Source organism: Eretmochelys imbricata, chromosome 15, assembly GCF_965152235.1.
Source record: "Eretmochelys imbricata isolate rEreImb1 chromosome 15, rEreImb1.hap1, whole genome shotgun sequence".
Taxonomy (NCBI): domain Eukaryota; kingdom Metazoa; phylum Chordata; order Testudines; family Cheloniidae; genus Eretmochelys; species Eretmochelys imbricata.
In genome coordinates, this window is record NC_135586.1 from 15,794,485 (window position 1) to 15,814,655 (window position 20,171).

General features: G+C 37.8%; 1 protein-coding gene across 2 annotated transcripts in view; it reads left to right on the forward strand.

Moving 5' to 3' along the window:
- The window catches only part of MAPK1 (mitogen-activated protein kinase 1), a 49,840-nt gene that overhangs the window by 18,783 nt on the left and 10,886 nt on the right, over positions 1-20,171 (forward strand). For both annotated transcript variants that reach the window (XR_013348033.1, XM_077834667.1), the window contains exons 2-6: positions 8,290-8,472; positions 10,256-10,445; positions 14,639-14,755; positions 16,884-16,998; positions 17,960-18,091. Coding sequence is in view for 1 of the 2 variants with exons in the window: in XM_077834667.1 (XP_077690793.1) it covers positions 8,290-8,472; positions 10,256-10,445; positions 14,639-14,755; positions 16,884-16,998; positions 17,960-18,091 (737 nt within the window). In the remaining variant the exon portion in view is untranslated. The remainder of the gene's footprint in view (positions 1-8,289; positions 8,473-10,255; positions 10,446-14,638; positions 14,756-16,883; positions 16,999-17,959; positions 18,092-20,171) is intronic.

The following is a 20,171-nucleotide window of genomic DNA, read 5'->3' on the forward strand; positions in this document are numbered from 1 at the left end:
GAAAGCTTCACAATCACCACTGGCAAGTATCTTACAATAGGTGACAACTGGATGCCATAAGTGGATGAAAGAAATGGAGAGGAGGACAGGTGAGGGGCAAGGTAACGGTAAAACAACCATATCTTAGCACAGTAAACATTAGTTATGACTTGTCACCTACCTACCCATTGTCAGCTAGTACTGTTTTGTCCAGACAAATCCAGGGTAGAAGACACCTTTTCCGCAAAGGTGCCTAAGTTGTCTTTTTGGCAAAGACCCTGACTACTCCGGAGGAAGGGGAGGAATCTTCTACTGAGTCATATATTCCTTCTTCCTCTTAATTTTGTAGAACCATTGGATGCCTTAAAGCAAAAGACTGCCCCAACTTTCAGATCTGAGCTCTCTGGGGAAAGCAGAGAGGCATGCCCAGAATTTGACAGTTGAGACCAACTACCGTAATGTCTCAAGAGGCAGGTCTCTTCCAACTCAGTCTGACTGTGACACCTGGTGCAGTTATGGGGGATGCCTGACAAACCCTGCTGCGGGAGTAGTAAGCCCCACTACCTGCCTAAAATCACAGTAGTTTTGGAGCTTAGAAGAGGGGTGAGAAGGGCCTGGTCACTCTCTCTTAAACTCCAGGTCAGAATTCAGGAGGGTAACTGAGTCAGGGTTAAACCAGGAGCAAAGTGTGAATACTTGTTTCTCCCCTCCCTCCCCAAATCAGAGGATACTCTGTTCTTGATCACTTTCCTCAGCTTCTGGTACTTCTTTGTAGGATAGGCTGCCTGTCTGGGGAGGAGGGCTTTTCTTTTGGGCATGTTCCTGACTTTTGAGGTTGAAAGTTGTATGGGACAAGCGGGGCCAGATTAGACTACCACGGAAGGGACCAGATCTGCTTTGCAGTTACTTTGAAGCTCTGTGTGCTACAGCTTTCCTTTGCTGCCATCATTGCAGCCAAAGTTCCTGTTTCACCCTGAGATAGCAGAAGATGGGTAGATTGCTGAATACCCAAAGACTAGCAATCTTCTGTGGGGTAGAGCTACCAGTGTAGTGAGAAACCTTGGCCCTGGTTGGGCTCCGTGTAGGATAAGAGTTAAAATAAATCTTTGGCCCTTATCTTATTAAAATGTAAATACTTCAAGTAGTGCATGGTAATTTGTATTTGTAGTAATGCAAAATTGCACAAAGACAAATGTTTGAATTAATAGATATGCTCAGGAGGGCCTATGGAATGTGCATTCATGTTTGTGCTGGCTCAGTATTGAAAACTTTACTGCTGCAGGGCAGAAAATCTTACATACTTCATGATTGTGTGATTAAAAGCGAACTTTTTTTCTCCTCAAACACACTTTCATTTTGGAATGCATCCGATGAAGTGAGCTGTAGCTCACGAAAGCTTATGCTCAAATAAATTTGTTAGTCTGTAAGGTGCCACAAGTCCTCCTTTTCTTTTTGTGAATACAGACTAACACGGCTGCTACTCTGAAAACTTTCATTTTAGAAATTCAAAAAATATAATCACTTCTGTTAAAAAAGTATGGGGCTTGAATGTAGTCTGAATTTTAAGTGCTCTCATGCTTCTAGTGTTTACTTCTCCAGCAAGTGCTAGTAAATATTCAGTATACGTTTTTCACCGGAATTAAAAAATCCGGTTTATATACTATTGGCTTTCAGTAACCTGTGTGGAGGATGGTGGAAGGGGGAGCTGCAATAATTACACACATCAATAGATGATTCAGATATGCTGAATTATAATTTTTTTGATTTTGTATCCTCTGGAAGAAATGTAAAATTATGTGAGATGTGTGTTCCTGTGGTTATGTAATATGTATATGTAATTGGACTAACTGGAGCCTCAAGCCTGAGATTTTTTAGAAGCTAGTACTCTTCAATGGCTCTGTTTTCAGAGTTATTGATTAGCCTATTAGTATTTCCACCTGGTATGCCTATATATCAGTTTCAAAGAGGAAGAAGCAGAACTGTATCAAATAACCAATGCTCCAGTTCTAGAATATTTTTGTTTTTATATTTTCATATTTGCAATAAAAACATCAGCTTTGGTGGTGCTCTGTTGCTCTGGAGAAGTGACTGGTGCTAATACTAAATATACTATATTAAAAGTTTCTAGTTAATACTAGACTGCTAATGTTTTTATCTTTAGTCAGTTTTATTTTTGCTCTATAGTTACACAATTAATCCTGTTTCACAGGTGCTGAGCGCCTGTTGCTCTTCTTGAAGCTAATGAACTGTGAGTGCTTGGCACCTTTGAAAATTTATGCTCCAGATATATTTATGAAATAGTATTGAAAGTTTTTGCATTAATCTGGAAACAAATGTAAATATCTAAAGGTGAACTTTAAACTTGCTTCTCTAAATATGAATTTACCAACTTTTCTCTGCTGCTATCTGTTTGTCTCTTCCCTGTCCTTTCCCAACAGCTTTATATAAGCAATGGATAAAAAAAGAATTTATTATGAAAACACTTTCTCTCTCACAACAATTCCTTTTACTTTTTAAATCTAAACAGGGTAGATTAATGTTAACTGTATAGTTTAGCATTAGTCAATTTCTTTCTGAATGCAAAACTACAGTATTTAATTTCAAATTTCACAAAGGAGCTTAAAGGACAGCTTACTAGCTATCTAAAAATAACCTATTAAAGTTTTTAAAATGCAAACTTAAGTGAACACTGTGTGGCTGATGTCTACAAACTGAAGTCCATTTAAATGAGACAAGTTTATCTTAAATCCAAACATTTTCAGACATTCCTTTCTTCTAAAGCAGACACTGATTCTATAAAGCAATGCTTATAAAAATGGTTTAAGTAATATAATCCTTCACATTGAAGTTTTATCTTCAAAGTTGATATGAACAGGTGGGAAATTAACATTAATTAACATTAGACATTTAGGGATGTGGACAAAAAAGCACATTCAGTGATATAATGAAACTTTATTCAATTTTATATAGAAAGTTTGCAAATACTCTTTCAGAAGTGTGAAATATTTTTTTCCATGACACTTTTGTCATCTTCCATTCATTACTCTCTGAGGAGGAAATATGTATACAGACAAATAATAAAAACTAGCTCCTTTTATAATAAATAAAATATTTTGAATAAGTGTAAAAGGCTGACAAATCTAAATTAAAAATTTTGAGTAACTTTTGTAGCAAATCCATGAAACAACTCTGTGTGGTACCATGGGTAGAATACAGTATTATTTTTTTTCTTACAAGCAGAGTCTTAAGTTTAATCTTTTTACAGTGAAAGTTGGCCTAAATGTCAGTGTTGCAGAGATACCTAGGATTGAGTTAAATGAAGACTGAATCAAAAGGATAAATGTATTTGTAAAAGATCAGTTTCCATTTTTCCCAAGAATGGCTTGACCCGCTGGAATTATTTTCAGTTTTCCTATCATAGTTATTAGCAGTGTCATTCTATATTTCAGTGGGTTTCTTATCACTGGACATGCCCTTGGAGTCTTGTTGCCAAGGTAGCACTAGGCTACAGATAAAACAGATCTTGCTCTAAACTCCCAATCAGCTGTTTATTTAGTTTTCTGTATAATTATTTAAATAAATGGCAGGCTGATTGGGAGTTTAGAACAGTGTGCGTCACCTGTAGCTTTGTAGACTGTGTGTATATAACTTCTTAACTATCCGGGCTGCAAAACTCTCTGTGTGGGGTGAATATTCTTCCCACACCGTCTTCCCTAAGGATCCAAGCTGGGCTGAAAGGCAAGGTGAGGTGAAGAAGAAGCTGGGGAAGGAGGACTGAGGGTGGTGACAGACTAGGCAGTTTATCTCTGGTTGTGGGAGGAAACAACCTTCTGTATGGGTGAGACCACTGCCAGGAATTGGCTTCCTTCCCAGTGGCAGCTGCAACGTGCTCTCACTTGTTCCAGTTCCGCTCCATAAGAAACATGTGAGGAGTAGAAATGGTGGGTGAACATGCTGCCACTGCTGGTGGTGGAAGGAGCTAAGTTTTAGTAGTAGGCCCATCCTACTTGAGCAGGAGTTAATGAGGAATGGGGTACATGTCAGAGGCCCAGCTTAGTAGTGAGGATGCGTTCTGTCAGCCCCGCATGTGGAGCTGTGTATGCTTTTGTGCAGTACATTGTCAGAGGGGTGCCCTAAGGCTAGGCTTTTAAAAAAAAAAAAAAAAAGTTAAAGGTTGTAAAAGGTGAAAAGTCTGTTTTAAAAAATGGCATTATAAAACTACTTGGGTTATAAATATTACTTGTCTAACTGAAACTTGCTTCCTCAACTGAGATCAATATAGATTAGATATTTGCAAAATACTTAATACTCACCTTTTAAAAAAGATTCTAATATTAAGGAATGTGGTGTTAAATATGTAAAGGTATTCAAATCCAACCAGAGCTGGAAATTGGAATAACATTGTGTATAAAATTAGGAACATTGTTCAGTAGTTGCAAAATATCTGTATTTAAAATTATCATGATACAGTTAAAGAGCACTCACAGCCATATGCTTGCATCAACTTGTAAAGCTGAACATTAACAGGAAAAAAAGGTTTGTTTATCTGTCATCTTTGAATGTGTTTAAAGAATTAATAACTAGGTTCATTGAAACTATGAATAATACATACAAACCATTACAGGAAGAAGGTTTGCACTACATGTAATGAAGATGAACTCTATTCCAGTTTACTAACAATGATAAACTATCTTAAGAACTCAAGGGTATAGACTAGCAGTTTTCACCTGAGAATCCCCAAAAAACTTTGAACACTTATTATTGCTCACAGAACCCTTGTGAGAATTGGTATGCTAAATATTGCCCCCATTTTGCAGGTAGGCATCCTAGTTTTTCCTGTGATGAAAGCTAGTGGTGGTCTACAAGTTCTCTTCTTCAGAAGGCAGTCACAGTAAATCTAGTCTGGAGAAAATGTAAACAGTTGATGATGATGGTGGTTTCTCACTGAAGAAGTGAGCTGCTGTATGGAATTTTTTTGTCAATTTAATTAATACTTGTAGACTGTCATTTCTGAAGATGATGATCCTTATCCACTGAAATAGACAGCATGGGCATCATCAGCATAAGCTTCTTCACCAATTTGTGCCTAAGTAATGATCTGAGAGAGGAATGAGGTAGTTGTGGTAAGGGGTAGAGACCATCTTAAGAACTGAGGAGATGTTTCAGTCATTGGCCTATTTTCTGAGACTCCCAACAAGAATTCCAACTATGGTAATTTTGTAATGTTTATGCTAGTCCACTGTGCAATGGACGGAGACCACCATCTTATTTCGCAGTAAGTATCCATTTTTACTTGAGCCAACCCAGGCTGTGTTTGAATCAGTTTAGAGGTGAAAGTGGCCAGGTGTTCAATCTAATGCCCCAAGATAGAGCTTTGTTTACTAGTATTAAGTTAATAACTTAAGTTGCAAGATCCTTAAAGTAGGGACTCTGTCTTCTATTGTATATCCTGACAAATAAGCTGTTGGTGAAAACATTAAGGGACTGGAAAATCCATGTACCTATTTCAACAATTTTAATATTAAAGTCCTTCATTGTCTTAGAATACATGTCTAGTAAAGAGGCTCTGGTATGTTCCTGTGTAAGTTCTGTTACTCTTTGTTTTGCAATAATCACTCAAAGGGGACACATTTCTGTGTGAGAGACGTAGTATTAACTTGGCATTCAACAGATTCTCTGTGTAGCTACATTATTCACATTACTACCAATATGCTGCAGAGGCAAATGTGCACCCACTCGTACAACTAGAGTAGCGTTATCACTCGGGTTGCCAATGTAAGAAAAAAATAAAAATAAAAAAATCCTGCTACACTGAATTGCACAGGGATGAAACAAAGTTTGAGACAATGTAACTGCTCACAAGTCAGTTTCCTTTATCACTAGCTTCCACTTCATTTGTGCTTTTGTGAGCTTTGTGGCAATAACAGAAATGAATACTTAGTAATTACATTAGTGTGATGAGATCCTTTGATATGAAGGGAGAAAAATGACTATATGCAAGATGTACACTAAAGAGGAAACTGATTACATCTATACCACATATACCCTGCTTTTTCCACCCTGCCTTCATACAGTACAAGGTAGTACTGTCTGAAAGGCAGAACTGTATTTTTACTTTTTTTTTTTTTTTTTAAATCTAATCTAAACTTCTTGCCCAACTTGCTAGGAAAATTTTCAAGAAATGTAAATGAAATTATTGAACTATAGCATATCAAAATTTGATATTTTGAATTGATAAAAATTAGTGATTCTGTGAAAGGAAAGAAGGAATTTCTGCTTTCTGGGAGAATAAATATCGTTATCCCACAAATAACTGACTTTGTATTCATTTGAAAAAGCAAAAACATCAGTACTGTTTTTTAAAGCTTGAGAGTGAAACGTGTGTTTCATAAATAGAAAGTGTTATATATTTAAGCAACATCAATTGCCTAATACTGGTCATGAAATATTCGTAAAACAATTTGCTTCCTCTTTCTCTGTCACATATCTGCCATCCATGAGCTGTGAAATAAGCGTAGGCTCTTTATTGAGAGAGAACAAATACAGAGGGGGAAGTAGGTGGTCTGTGTACAGTGATGAAATGAACCAGCCTAAGATTTCTTCTGTTCATTCCTAAATAGGCTCATTCAGTCTTCAAAATTTTTGGTTCAGTCTGATGTATTCACACAAGAGGGCTGAATTAAGGTTGTACTGGTAATGGTAACCTAAACTGAATATCTTGTAAGTGCTTGATTTTTGCAAACATAATGTTCATTTCATGTAGTGTTTTATATGCAATAGTACTGTAGTGTCTGAAATGTGTCGTCTCATCCCCCCCGCCCCCCTTTCCAAGTAATCTCTCTTGGGGTAGGAGAGTGGTTCAAATAGCCAGCCATTTTCAGGAATTCCTTTTGAGGTCCTTTTTCCTGAGCATCTCCTCTATGTAGCTCTACTCTACCTGATCAAAAGATATTCAGGCCTCTCAGCAGAGTGGGCCTCCTGATGAGAACCACAAGGAACTTTCTGATTGTTTGTTTATGAAAAATTTGTTGCGCCTATCGATTGGGTGGCCTAAATTTTAGCAGCTCTCTCTGATGTAACACAACTTGTTTAACCCCTCATTGTTTTAATTGGAATTAAAAACAAAACAAAAAACCCTACTGTGTAACCATTTCTGTTTGTCTTAGGGATTTCAGAGGTTTTTACAAAATTAATTTTTGACCAAATTATGAGTTAACTGTCCCCCTTGATTACACATTTTCTTCACACAAAAATAACTGTAATAAGACACTTCTGGTTTTTGTCATTTTTTATAATAGGAGCATAGAAAGCATCCTGATGTTCGTAAACGTATATCTTTTTGCAACGTAATATAAAACTGGGTTTTAGAAAATCATGGAAGTTTCACTGAGACTTCTTGTTTGCCATCTCAATACATAAAGCATAATTTGTAGACATTAGGTACTTTAAAAAGGAATACAGACACTCTATATAGATACATCTCCAAATGAAGCTACATGCTCTCAAAAGCTCAGGCTGGTGTATTTACATCACTTTACCTGTTTAGAAACATAGGTCACTGAACACATTACGGGGGTTCTCTGCTTCATGCTCTGGCTCTCTATTGAATGAAGTCCAAGAACTTTTTCCTCTTACTCAGAGCCTTGTTTGGGATTGTATCTTTCTGCGTGTGAAAACATCTCTCTCCTACAATCAAGACCTTCCATGATAGCTGCATTTCACTGGAACAGTGAAAATTTTGATCAGTGAAAGAGGCTTGTGAGTGTGGGAGATATTTTTTTTATAGAAGTTGGACCTATGTTGTAAAACTCGTAACTGCTTCAAGAGAGAATTGCCATAGGCCTTTCCGTGTTCAGAACTAAATTCAAACCTCAACTCTTTGACAGACCTTTCTTTCAGTAAGGTCTTTATGCTCACAAAATAAAATAACCCTAACCCTACTTTTCTTACAGGCTGATAAGAAAGAAAGATACTTCCTGGTGTTGATTATAATTTTAAATACATGGGAATAATTCAGATACTCTGTAAAAGCAGCAAGGACTCTTTGCCACTTTTACAACTCCAAACTAACACGGCTACCCCTCTGATATCAGATATTCTGGTGACAGAACCCAGATTTATCTAACAGTTGCTGCAATACAACCAAGTATTTGTTGAAAAATTAAAATGCATGTCATATTGACCATCATACACTTCATGAATGTAAAAGGGATGTGCAGTCCCTAGATTCTGCAGAATTCTTATTCTTGCTTTGTGGACTAAGTGGATTTAATATTCTGTGCAATTTAATGTTGTGAATTTCTCTTCCAGTTCTGCCTATGATAACATCAACAAAGTTCGAGTAGCTATAAAGAAAATCAGCCCTTTTGAGCACCAGACGTATTGCCAGAGAACTCTGAGAGAGATCAAAATCCTCCTGCGCTTCAGACATGAGAATATTATTGGAATTAATGACATTATCAGAGCTCCAACTATTGAGCAAATGAAAGATGTGTATCCTTTAAAGGTGTAAGATAATGATGGATTGCACTGTTTTCTCTTTGATAGTTCTGGTTCTCTGCTTTACATGTTGAGGCAGTTACACTTTATTTTTCATTCATCCTTCATCATGCTATTAAATTGTGATAAGAATTTACCTGCTGTGCTCTGGTAAACTGAAAGGAAAGCTTTGTCACATTAGTAAAACTTGAGTTCTGTTTGCAATCTGTAATGACGTTATTACCAATATATATATCTCATCCTACAACCAATATAAAAATAGTTAAATATCTTCTTCAAGTTGACTTATTTATTCCAGTCTGTAGTGTTAGTGTGCCTCTGGCCAGGTTAGAGTATTTCAGAAAATGTCAAAATATCCAGCATTGCATTTTATATTTGATACTACACAGTAAGAAGTCTTCAAATAGTCTCTGGTTTCATTCCTAAGGGGAACACCAGCTTTTACATGAACAGGTCCAAAAATAGTGTTCCGATGGTTTTCCTCTAAATCCTAGATCAAGAGATTCTGGCATTGCCATCTGTCTTTATTTTATCTAGCCACTTTATCTTAAAACTAGATTGAATGGTTCAACCCTTATTGATCCTAAAATAAAGCCTAGTACCTCTGGAACAGAAATGGCAGAGTAGCTGTATACTTTGTGGTGGGGAAAGTCCCCTGAGTCCCCTGCCTTAAATGATCTAGACTGTTTCAAAGGTGAGCTGAAAGGATAAGTCTGCAAAAATTCAGCTGTACTTGCTGTATATGAAAAATTCTGCATCTGTTCACAGGCAGTTAAATGTACCTGATATGTGCAACTGGATTTTGTTGTTTATACCCAGTTTGCCTCCCCTTGGAAAATTTGGCTTAATAATGTGTTTAGTATGAGGTGAAGCCAAAGTTGGAAGACTTATACATCAGTATAAAGTGTCTTCAGTTCTCCTCTAAGCAGTATAGAATGACAGTACTTTGAGTGCAGGTAGTGTTCCACCTGGGTCTGAGAATTCAAAGGGATATGTTGATTTAGGGAAAGAAAACTAATTATTGCTATTTGATTTACCTTGACTGTTGTTTGTTGTAACACAAAGGCCAGTTTTTTGCACTGGGATTATGTGGTTCTGATCTACAAATCCACATATTTCTCTCTAAGAGGTGCCTTAAGGGGGGATGAACTGGGAGCAGGTGAGATGCGATTCAGGTTGGGATGGAAGAATCTGCCTTGAAAATGCAGTACTAGGTGTAAAAGATGTGGTGTTTGATTGATTGATCCAGCATGACAAATATACAATACAAGAGGGAATTTGGTTTCTGGACATGAGAAGCCTAGGTCAGAAATTGCTGTCTTCTAAGCTTTATTTCTTTAACATTTATTTAATACTGAATACAAACGTCTTTTTTTCCTCATAGTTTTATCACCTGTTAAACTAGAGTATTCACTTTTTGCCAGAGAGAAGAATCCTCTGAAGACATACAGTTTCTCATGTTCAGAGCCAAATAAAATAAACTTCTTATATGAAGGAGTTTTATTATGATTAGCTGACACATTATGTACCAGTTTCTTAATCCTGTAACAACAGAATCATTGAACAGATTGATCTGAACCAAATCTTAAAATCGAAAATCTCCAAATTGTTTTGTGATTGTTAAAGTGAAAATAAAGGAAACCGTGAGACAAAATTTGTGGCTTGGCAGTAATTTTAAATTCTGAAATTAAAAATGAGTAGTTCATATAGCACGTTACATGGATATCTAAAATGAGGTTATGGATTTGTTTGCTGCCTTACATCCAGTGGCTTACAGATACATTGTGCAAGATCTCATGGAAACAGATCTTTACAAGCTCTTAAAGACTCAACACCTCAGCAACGACCACATTTGTTATTTCCTTTACCAGATCCTGAGAGGGTTAAAATATATTCATTCAGCCAATGTGCTGCATCGTGACCTCAAACCCTCCAACTTGCTGCTTAACACCACTTGTGATCTCAAGGTTAGTTGGAACCTTCTTGCAAATTAGTCATTTTTCAGCCAAATTAAACTCCCTTGTACAATGACTTAATACAGTCGTTCTCATCCAGGGGTCTGAGTCCCCCTGGGGCACCGTGAGCAGATTTCAGAGGGTCCGCCAACACGTTCAGCGCGAGACTCTTTAGGGCCCAGGACAGAAAACTGAAGTCCTCCTGTGCAGGACTGCACTCTGGGGCTGAAGCAGAAGCTTCAGCAACTTAGCTTAGTGGTGCTCTTTGTGGTGTGGGGCCCCAGGCAGTTGCCCTGCTTGTTACTCCCTAATGCTGGCCCTGGCTTCTATATGCGGAAAAAAAATTGTGACACAGCTGGGTTGTGGAGTTTTTATAGCATGTTGTGGGGGCCTCAGAAAGAAAAAGATTGAGAACCCCTGACTTAATAAACTACTTGCTGTAGTCATGAAACTTTTGTGGTGAATAATGTGAGCTTTTCTTGATAACATTGCTAAACCAGCTTTTGTTAAAGACCAGTCTTTGTAAACTAGTGCAAGACTTGGTTTCTGCGTAATAGATTGTAACTTTCTCACCTGTGAATCGACTATCCTTTCCATAAACACATTCATTTTACTTTCAAGTAACCCCTATTAATTAGTGTAATCTTAAATGTGTCCTGTAGTATACAGACAGAGATGCACTGATTTGTTTTTTCTCACCTCCCCTTAAAATTATCAAATGAAAACTGTGACAGCCACTTTCAAAGCATAGGATAATATAGAACCACAAGTAATAACTATATATTTAAGGCCAAAAAACTGTTGCCACCTTGAGGCAGATTTTTGACTCTCCCACTAACTTCCTAAGGAACTCTTTTTTTGGCACCTGAAACTCTCATGAGTAGTCTATGCCTAGAAAATAACTTCTCGGAAAGAGTTTAATTTAAAATGCCCTTTCCATCAAGAATTATGGGAGTATAGAAAAAATTAAGCCTCTATTTTGATGTTAAACTGTCGGTCTAATGTTACAAGCTCTGCTCCACCTAATTAAGCTTTCTTTTGAAAATGTCTCTAGCTGTCTTTATAAAGGCAGTCTTCAAAATATAAGCCCAGTAACTAGGCTTGTAACTTTGTCACAACTAGTTTTAGGAAAAATCATTCTGCCATTCAGCTGTGTACTTGCTCATCCCAAACACTGGTTACTGGAGTGCTTACCTTGAGTTCTTGCTTTTGTTGGCCGGCCCCTCCCAGTCCCATAATGCATGGGAGGCAAGTGATACTGGAATATTGGTCCTATGCCCGTGTCTTCTGACCCCCTGCTCTGGGGTTTCAGCAGCCCTTGGAGGCACCTTCTCCTTTAAGGAAGGAAACAGGCATTGGTAAAAATCTTCAGCCTCTTATAAGGTAGAGGTTGGCAGCAGTAGAAGAGTCCGTGTGTATGCGTATATCCTCAAGGGATAACAGGTGCCATTTTGACCCTAGAAAGAAAGTCACAGAAAAGAAAATCGAGAGGCATGAGCCAAGAGAAATACATGGAATGTGACTTTTGTGAGCACTAATCCTATTTATTCCCAGTGGTACTTCAGGCACTACAGGACTATTTAACTATGTTATGTGCTTTCCAAACACCGAAGACAGTCCAGCTCCAAAGAGCATGCTTCTGAACTAGAAGGGTGCTTTGATGTTTACAGTTACTATGTATATGGTTGAACAACAGGGCCATGAAAGAAAACAACTATTTGGCAGCAGACTAGCATGATCATGGGCATGACTGTTGGACAGTTTGACCCTTGGCCTATTTGTGTCTTTATATCTAAACATCTGTAAAATGATGGATTTAAATCATGGATAAAATGAAATAGAATAATTTTATATTTTAAAAAATCAAACTTTTTTAGAGGAACAGTTCCCTCTAGGGTGGAGGGTATAAGACATATAAGGTATCCCCTTTGGAGATAGCAGTGTTTGGATATTTTTGAATAGTGAAAGGAGGGAGAGACATCTTTAGTAGCTTCTCTCGGGAACTGGGGTTCTAACAATGTGAAATGAAGCTTTTAGAGCAGTTACCATTTCTTCAGGTTATGCTAGCAAAGTAACTTCATTGAGCCCTTAACTATGGTTTAACTCATGCCATTGAACTTAACTGCGGCTTTTTTCTCTTGGAGACAATCCTATTTATTTATACTGTTTGCTCAAGCATCTTACCAAAGGCTCTCTAATCGATGAAAGTGAGACTTTCAATTGCTGCAACCATTCTTTTTTCCTATCAACTTTTTTACTTGAAAAACTCCTTTCTGTTTTTACTGCTGAGAACTTAGGGTCTGTATTGTGGTGCCACAATGCGTAATTTAATTTGTTTTTTGTAACTGACCATATGTGATTCTCCTGACATACTTTACTATTTACTTCCAAATGTCACCAGCCTATTACAAACATTTGATATAATCCTAAAAGGAGAATTTTGTAGGTGAATACATTTAGAATTATATTTTAAAAAATCTAAATTGTCAAGAATCTGCCTCCATCAGAAAATGGAAAAGCAGAATAAAGGATAGAAGAAATACTCTTAGGATTATTGTTGACACTTTGCATCTGGTGAGGGAGATGTTTCTCCTTGATGAGGCCTCCTGAGTTTCTACATGATACTACATAATCTATTTTTGACTACAAGATATGAAGTAAGGAATTGCCATTTCCTTTTCTTGAATTCACAATTAAGTATACAGCATGAGTATCCCTTTATAACAATTCTAGGGAAAAATCCCACTTCATTGTCTATATTTATCTTTATTTCATTATCCTACACGTTCTGTACCTTGGTAGTTTATCTGGGAGGAAATATTCTACCCATAGCCATAGTGGTTTTCTGATGGAGAGAAAGTTCCTCTGTGATAAACTTCTTGTGTAGACTGTTCCATTTTGTAAACTGTTCCTCATGAAGGAGAAGTGAAAGCTTACTCATGTGGCTGAATCTCAAGTCACTCAATGAGCCAGCCACTTGCCCAGTGAGATAAGACATTAGCAGTTGGCCAGTTTCCCAGAGAACTGTCTGTCTCTAAATTTTCCATTTTCTTCCATATTCTCTTACAAAAACAAAAAGTGGCCCTTTCACTTTTTTTTCTTCTCCTCCCCTGCCTTGGAAAAGGGAAGAAGTCTGTAGCAAGCACCATCCTTTTCAAAATGTGCCTGGAATGACCTCCCCCATTCCTAAGGCTTGCCAGTCCCTCCATCAGCTAGAGCTCAACTTTCTACAGTGTCTTCACCAGAGGATAGACAAAAGCGATCTCCCGCTTTCTGCTGAATTTGCCAGTCTGGATAAGAATTGCTTCCCATTGTTGTGATCTAGGTGTGTCCAATACTTAATATGTCTTGAAAGAGGTACCAGGGCTCAAGCAATCTTTTTTTTCATCACTGATGTGGCAAGCCCAAAGGTGCCGAGGCTGTGAAATGCCAAGCCTAGAGGTACTGGGGCTTAGCCCTGGCACAAATTAAGCACTGGGTGTGTCTGCCCAAAGGGTTGATCATCTTTTTACAGCTTTTCTCTTCCTCAGCAGTCTACATTCTCCCCGGTCTACCGCTATCTCATGGCTCAGTAGTATCCCTCTGTTGCATTGACTGCATTGTGGTGGCAATAGTTTCTTAAAAGAGAAGTACTGAACTGTGCAGGGGAAGTAGTAGCAGTGTGCAGTAGATAGATCATAGAAAACCATTAATGAGCAGGAAGTGGTTCTGCTGATATCCAACTATTCTCTCTCTTCCAACCCAGCTACAAGATAAGAATAGGCCTGCACCTAAAATTTAGGAATTAGTCAATTTCTGTTCTATTTATGGCTTTTCTACAGACTTGTTGTGTGACTTGAGCAAGTAATATTGAACATCTGTGCCTTGATTTCCTCATCTTCAAAATGGGGATACTTGCCTATCTCATACAAAAGTTATGAAGCTTAACTCAATTTTCATAAAGCACTTTGAAATCTTTTAATGACCGGGCAGCATGTGAATGCAAAATATTCATAATTTCTTTGTTTAGATTAGTTAAATTATGTTTTTAATCTATATATTTTTCTAGATATGGAGAAAACAAATTTACATGTTAAATTTACCCTATCATTGCATGGCTTACAGCTTTACAATGGCTTGAGGGAAGATAGTTTGGGTAGTAACCAAGGTGAATTATAACACTAAAATTTGTATTTCTAATACTGTTTTTTTAAATTTAAAACCAGATTTGTGACTTTGGACTGGCTCGTGTCGCAGATCCAGATCATGATCACACAGGGTTCCTGACAGAATATGTAGCCACGCGTTGGTACAGAGCACCTGAAATTATGTTGAATTCTAAGGTAAGGACTGTAGATGGACCAACAAGAAAAGTATGCTATAAGATAGCCTAGATTTGTATTACAGTAGAGTTCCCTTTAAATCATATCGTTCATGTCATTGCGGGCTACTGAGCAACTTAAATAGTGGTTAAGATGTCTTCACCAAGAAGACTGCCAGAACCAAAGAAGATTTTAAATGTAAGGGGTTTGACTTGGTTGTTTGTGCAGGCTAGTAAACGCCTGCATGAATGTATACAGTACTGCTTTATATATGAAGTGCTTATATTCTATGTAGTTCAGTACACATTTTTTCTAGTTTTCCAAGAGAGGAGGTGAGAGTTTGTTAGAATTTTGGTATATCAGCAGCAAGGCCGTAGGACTTCAGTTCCTTTTTGTTTTAAGTTTGAAAACCAAATATTTCAAATGATCACTTGCTCCTTTTACCCTTTTTACTGCTAGTCGAGGTTTCGCAGAATTGTGTTAGCATGTGTCAGAGAGAACTTCAATTTAATAACAAGAGGATTACCAGATTCCAATTTAAATATGCATATAGCACTTTTTCTTGGACATATTACATTCCTCATGGAATTTAATTGCTTAGCACATTAGTTACTTTACTCTGTAGACAGAACCATGTTAAGTGTAACCAGGCTTTGATATGTTTATCTGACACGGTTACAGCTAACATGATTCAATATGTCTGTGCAGGAGGACTTTTCCTGGCACAACTATGTATCAACCATGGTGTACTGCCCACACCTCCTATGCTGCACAGCCATGTTTGTAACAGTGCAATCTGGGTAAGTCTGGGCTACCTCTTGTCCCATCTGCTTGTGCCAGAGGCAGAGGGTTGTAGGTGGTCTTTCACATTTTTGTGGTGTCTTCCTAAGCAGACACCTGAGAGTTAGCTCTACCTAACCTGGTTAGGTCCTTTATACACAGCAGAAGAAACATAACAGAAGCTTTCTAGAGCCTGGAAATCTGTCAAGATCACTAGCAAAGTAAACACATGGTACACTTCCCTCATGGCTCACAGCAGAAGTGAAGTAGCGATGTGTGAGTGGAACCAGTTCAGTGCCCTTCCCCCATGAGCTGAGGAGACCATGTCCCATATTATCTCTCCTGCACCAGTCCTAGCAGCCATCAAGGGCTGGTATTTCAAAACCCAAAATTCTCCAAGTGGCTCATAGAAGCAGGTAGTTCAACTGTAGCACAGCTTCAGAACAGCTGGATCCTTGCCGCTCACCCTGCTGATATCAGCACCTCACAGGACACTTCAAGGCACAATAGCGGTCTGATTATCTGTTGCCATATCCTCCCAATTTCCTCTTGCCTCTCACACCTAACCCTCCTAAAAGCCTGCTAATTAATTTTAAAATGGTGTAAGACATCTCACATGATTTCTTTACAAAATTCTATATACCCAAAACATTTATACATGTTTGTGTGTATATATGTAAATATACTATGGCGCTTATCCAGATATACGCTCTAAAGTAACCAGGTAAACTTATTTTTGTAACTTTTGTCCTTCCTTATTCTTTTTACCAACTCACATCCCAAAGGCTTGTTACTCTGAGTATTTTGTGGCCTAATACTTTGATTGTAGAAGCTTGGGGAAAGGACCGTGTGTGTGTATTTGAAGTATGCAACATGCTTCTGGGCACTGTGGTTCTTACATTTCTATACGTAGTTGTGTAAGTTACTTACAATTTTGGTAGAATCAAACTTGGTATGATCTACTGATACAAGGTGTTCTATGACAGCTAAACATTATTAAAATCTATTATGTAGACAGGCCCTGAAATCAGAGAATTCACAAAAATACACTCACAGTTCTCAAACTGAATTGGCAACAGCTACAACTAAATTTAAAGAGAGAATCTCTTTAGATTAAGAAATATTGTGCATTTCTTCTCCAAGTAAAGCATTACTTTCACTCATATTTTTGACACACATTGCTTGATTATTCCTCGCTGCGCAAGAATAATTATATAACAGTATGATGTCTTAAGCATGACTCATCTAAATCACTAAATTACACTGGTGCCCTATCTTTCAAAACCACAGTACTTTAGCACATATAACCTGTTACTGTGTTAATTATACAATGAAATATCAAAAGGGCTTCTTTTCTCCTCCCCCTCAGGGTTATACCAAGTCTATTGATATCTGGTCTGTAGGATGTATTCTGGCAGAGATGCTCTCCAACAGACCCATCTTTCCAGGAAAACATTACCTTGATCAGCTGAACCATATCCTTGGTAAGCTTTTTATAAAAAGTAGTTTCTGTTTCCACAGTTGTCTCTTACCTCATTGGTGGATCCCTACCAACAATACCAGGCTTGGCCACCCATTTATCCACCTTTCCAACAGCTGTCTCCATGCTTTCTTCCACTGTATTATATGTATGGAATACTCTTCCTGAAGTGTTCTGCAAGACCACTACGCTCCCCATCTACATACTTCTGTTGTGATGCCTACTAGAAATGATCAACGTAGTTTGAAGGGCAGTTGAGGATAGCTAGATCTTACTTATATCGGAAAATACTTTTAACAGGTTTACAGACATAAAGTTCTGCATGTTATAAGCCTATGTAAATGTGGGATATTTTTATTGTTATCCTTGTTCCCTCTCTCTCTTCCCTCCCATTATTTGTTATAATCACGTTGGGTATCTAGGGTAATGGGCCTCTAGCCTGATTGAATCCTCTCAATGCTATCACATATATAAATTAGTAATAATAATTATAAAGAAGGGTTCATACAGTATCGCTCTACTAGTGAACAGTCCAAGCCACTTGTTTAAGTCAAATAACTTTTCTGGAGAATGAAGAGATGATCTCTTCTTTATTGTATTGATGATGATATTAAATTGAATATTACAAAATTGAGGTTCATTTTTAGTTCATTTGTTGAGAATCAAATGTAGCTCATTTCATATTTGATAGTACCTGTTTTTCTGTAAGCTGATCAAAAATCAGTTCTCCATCACAGACTGATACAAGTCTAATATAAAAATGTCTGTGGGTGATGATCAAACCTGGTCAGAATTGTTTGTGAAAGCTATTTATATCAAATTACTTCATCTATCACTTTTTTTTTAAATAAATCTGAGCAGTAATATTAGAGTAAAAGCAGAAATCTTTTAGTCTTATCAAAAGCTTGTAATGTGGCTGTTTCAATGTACTTTCCATATGAATGAAATTCTTTTGCATTTTTTAGGTATACTTGGATCTCCTTCTCAAGAAGACTTGAATTGTATAATCAATTTAAAGGCCAGAAACTACTTGCTTTCTCTGCCACACAAAAATAAGGTACCATGGAACAGGCTGTTTCCAAATGCAGACCCCAAAGGTATTTTATATTTTTGCTCCGTTACATGTCTTGATTTTTAAAGATGGAAAGCAGCACAAAAAGCAACCAACGGTGGGATTTTCAGAACTGCTTAGGGATTTGTACACCAGTTCTTAGTAAAGTTAATGAGAATTTGGCATCCAAATCTCTTAAACTGCTTTGAAAAAAATCTCATTTTAATGTTCTAGATAAGCATGACAGGTTTTTTTTATCAACTTTTACCTCCTTTTTAATCTTAAATTAGCAGCATTTATCCTGGCCCCTCTATTTACATCAGTCTGGGAAAAGGAAAAAGGAAATGGGGTCATAGTGAAGATACCAAAGAAAGGAACTCTGTGATTGTAATAACTGGCGTGGTATCACACTTGTATCTGTGCCAAGCAAAGTATTGTGTAAGATCATAGTCCAGCATATATCAGGGGCAGTTGATAGCTTTCTCAGAAAAGAGCAAGCTGATTTTCAGAAAGGGCGTGGATGCACAGACCAGATCTTCACTCTATGAAACATAATAGAACAGTGCTTAGAATGGCAACGGCAACTCTACATAAATTTCATAGACTTTGAAAAGGCTTTTGATAGCATTTACAGGACCAGCCAATGGTGCATTCTGCGGGCATATGGAATTGTTTTCCATATAATCAACATCATCAAAAGCTCGTATTTCAACTTTACATGCAGTGTTGATCACAGTGAGATCAGTTTTGAAGTCAAAACAGGAATACGTCACAGGTGTGTCATGTCTGCAACCCTCTTCAATATTGCCATCGACTGGGGAATGCAGTGTACAACAGAAGACATGCCAAGAGGCATTAAATGGACATGCTTCTCATCCCTCGAAGACCTGGATTTTGCAGATGATGTCACTCTCCTATCACCTACCCAACAACATATACAAGAAAAAACAACTCAGCTCAACACATTCAGCCAGCAAATTGGACTGAAAATCAACCGCAATAAGACCAATATCATGACCTTTAATATTGCCTCACCATCACCACGGATAGAGGATTATGTTCTCACCGATGTAGAAACATTCACATACTTGGGCAGCACCATCAGCCAGGACAGTGGAACAAGCCAGGACATCCAGAACAAAATCAATAAAGCCAGGAACACCTTTAGGAAGTTAAATACAGTCTGGAAAGCATCAAAATACAACACCAAAACCAAACTCAAGGTTTATTAGAGCTGCGTACTTGCAATACTACTTTATAGTGCAGAATGCTGGGGAATGAGAAGGTATGACATGTCAAAACTGTCTTCATTCCATACAACCTGCCTCAGAAAAATCCTCTATCTTCTGGCCCAGAACAACCTCAAACCAAGATCAAGAGGATCTGAGCACCATCATTGCCAGGAGGCGTTGGAGATGGATCGGTCATGTGCTTCAGATGGAAACTGATTCCATCACCAGAGTAGCAATATGATAGACACCTGAAGGCAAGCGAAATCGAGTCCACCCGAAAACAACATGGCGAAGAGCTGTGGAAGCCGAACTGGAAAACATGGGGCACAGTTGGGGAACCATTGAAAGATTTGCCAGAAACAGGCAGGAGTGGAGGAGCTTCAACGCTGCCCTAAATGCCAGAAGCGTAGTAAGAACATGATGATGATGACCTCTTTTTTAAACTCATTGGCTGTAGCAGTCCATATTTCCCAAAATTGGTTTCAATGAATTTGACTTCAGTATATAAAATTGAAATCCCAATTTTCCATCACCAAGGAGTTAATATGCTAAAAATTGTTAGTTGTCTAAGTGTTGGAATTGAATTTGAACCCAGAGACCCCAGTTCAAGAACTCACTGGAGGTCACAAATGAAAGGGATTTTGGTAATCTCATCTGTGTTCCTGTTGGATGTTTGTGTACATCACAAAATCATTGTACAGTTTGATAAGATTGGCAGATTTTGTCTGACCCAGAACTGCTTAGCTACCAAAGTGATAGGCATCTTAAAAATACCTTAAATATTGTTGTTTTGTGTTTCAAGATAGAGATGCATTGTCAGAATGAAGTTTTCTTTTTCGAGTACTTACTCATGTCCATTCCATATTAGGTGTGTCTGCTTGCCACATGCACAGG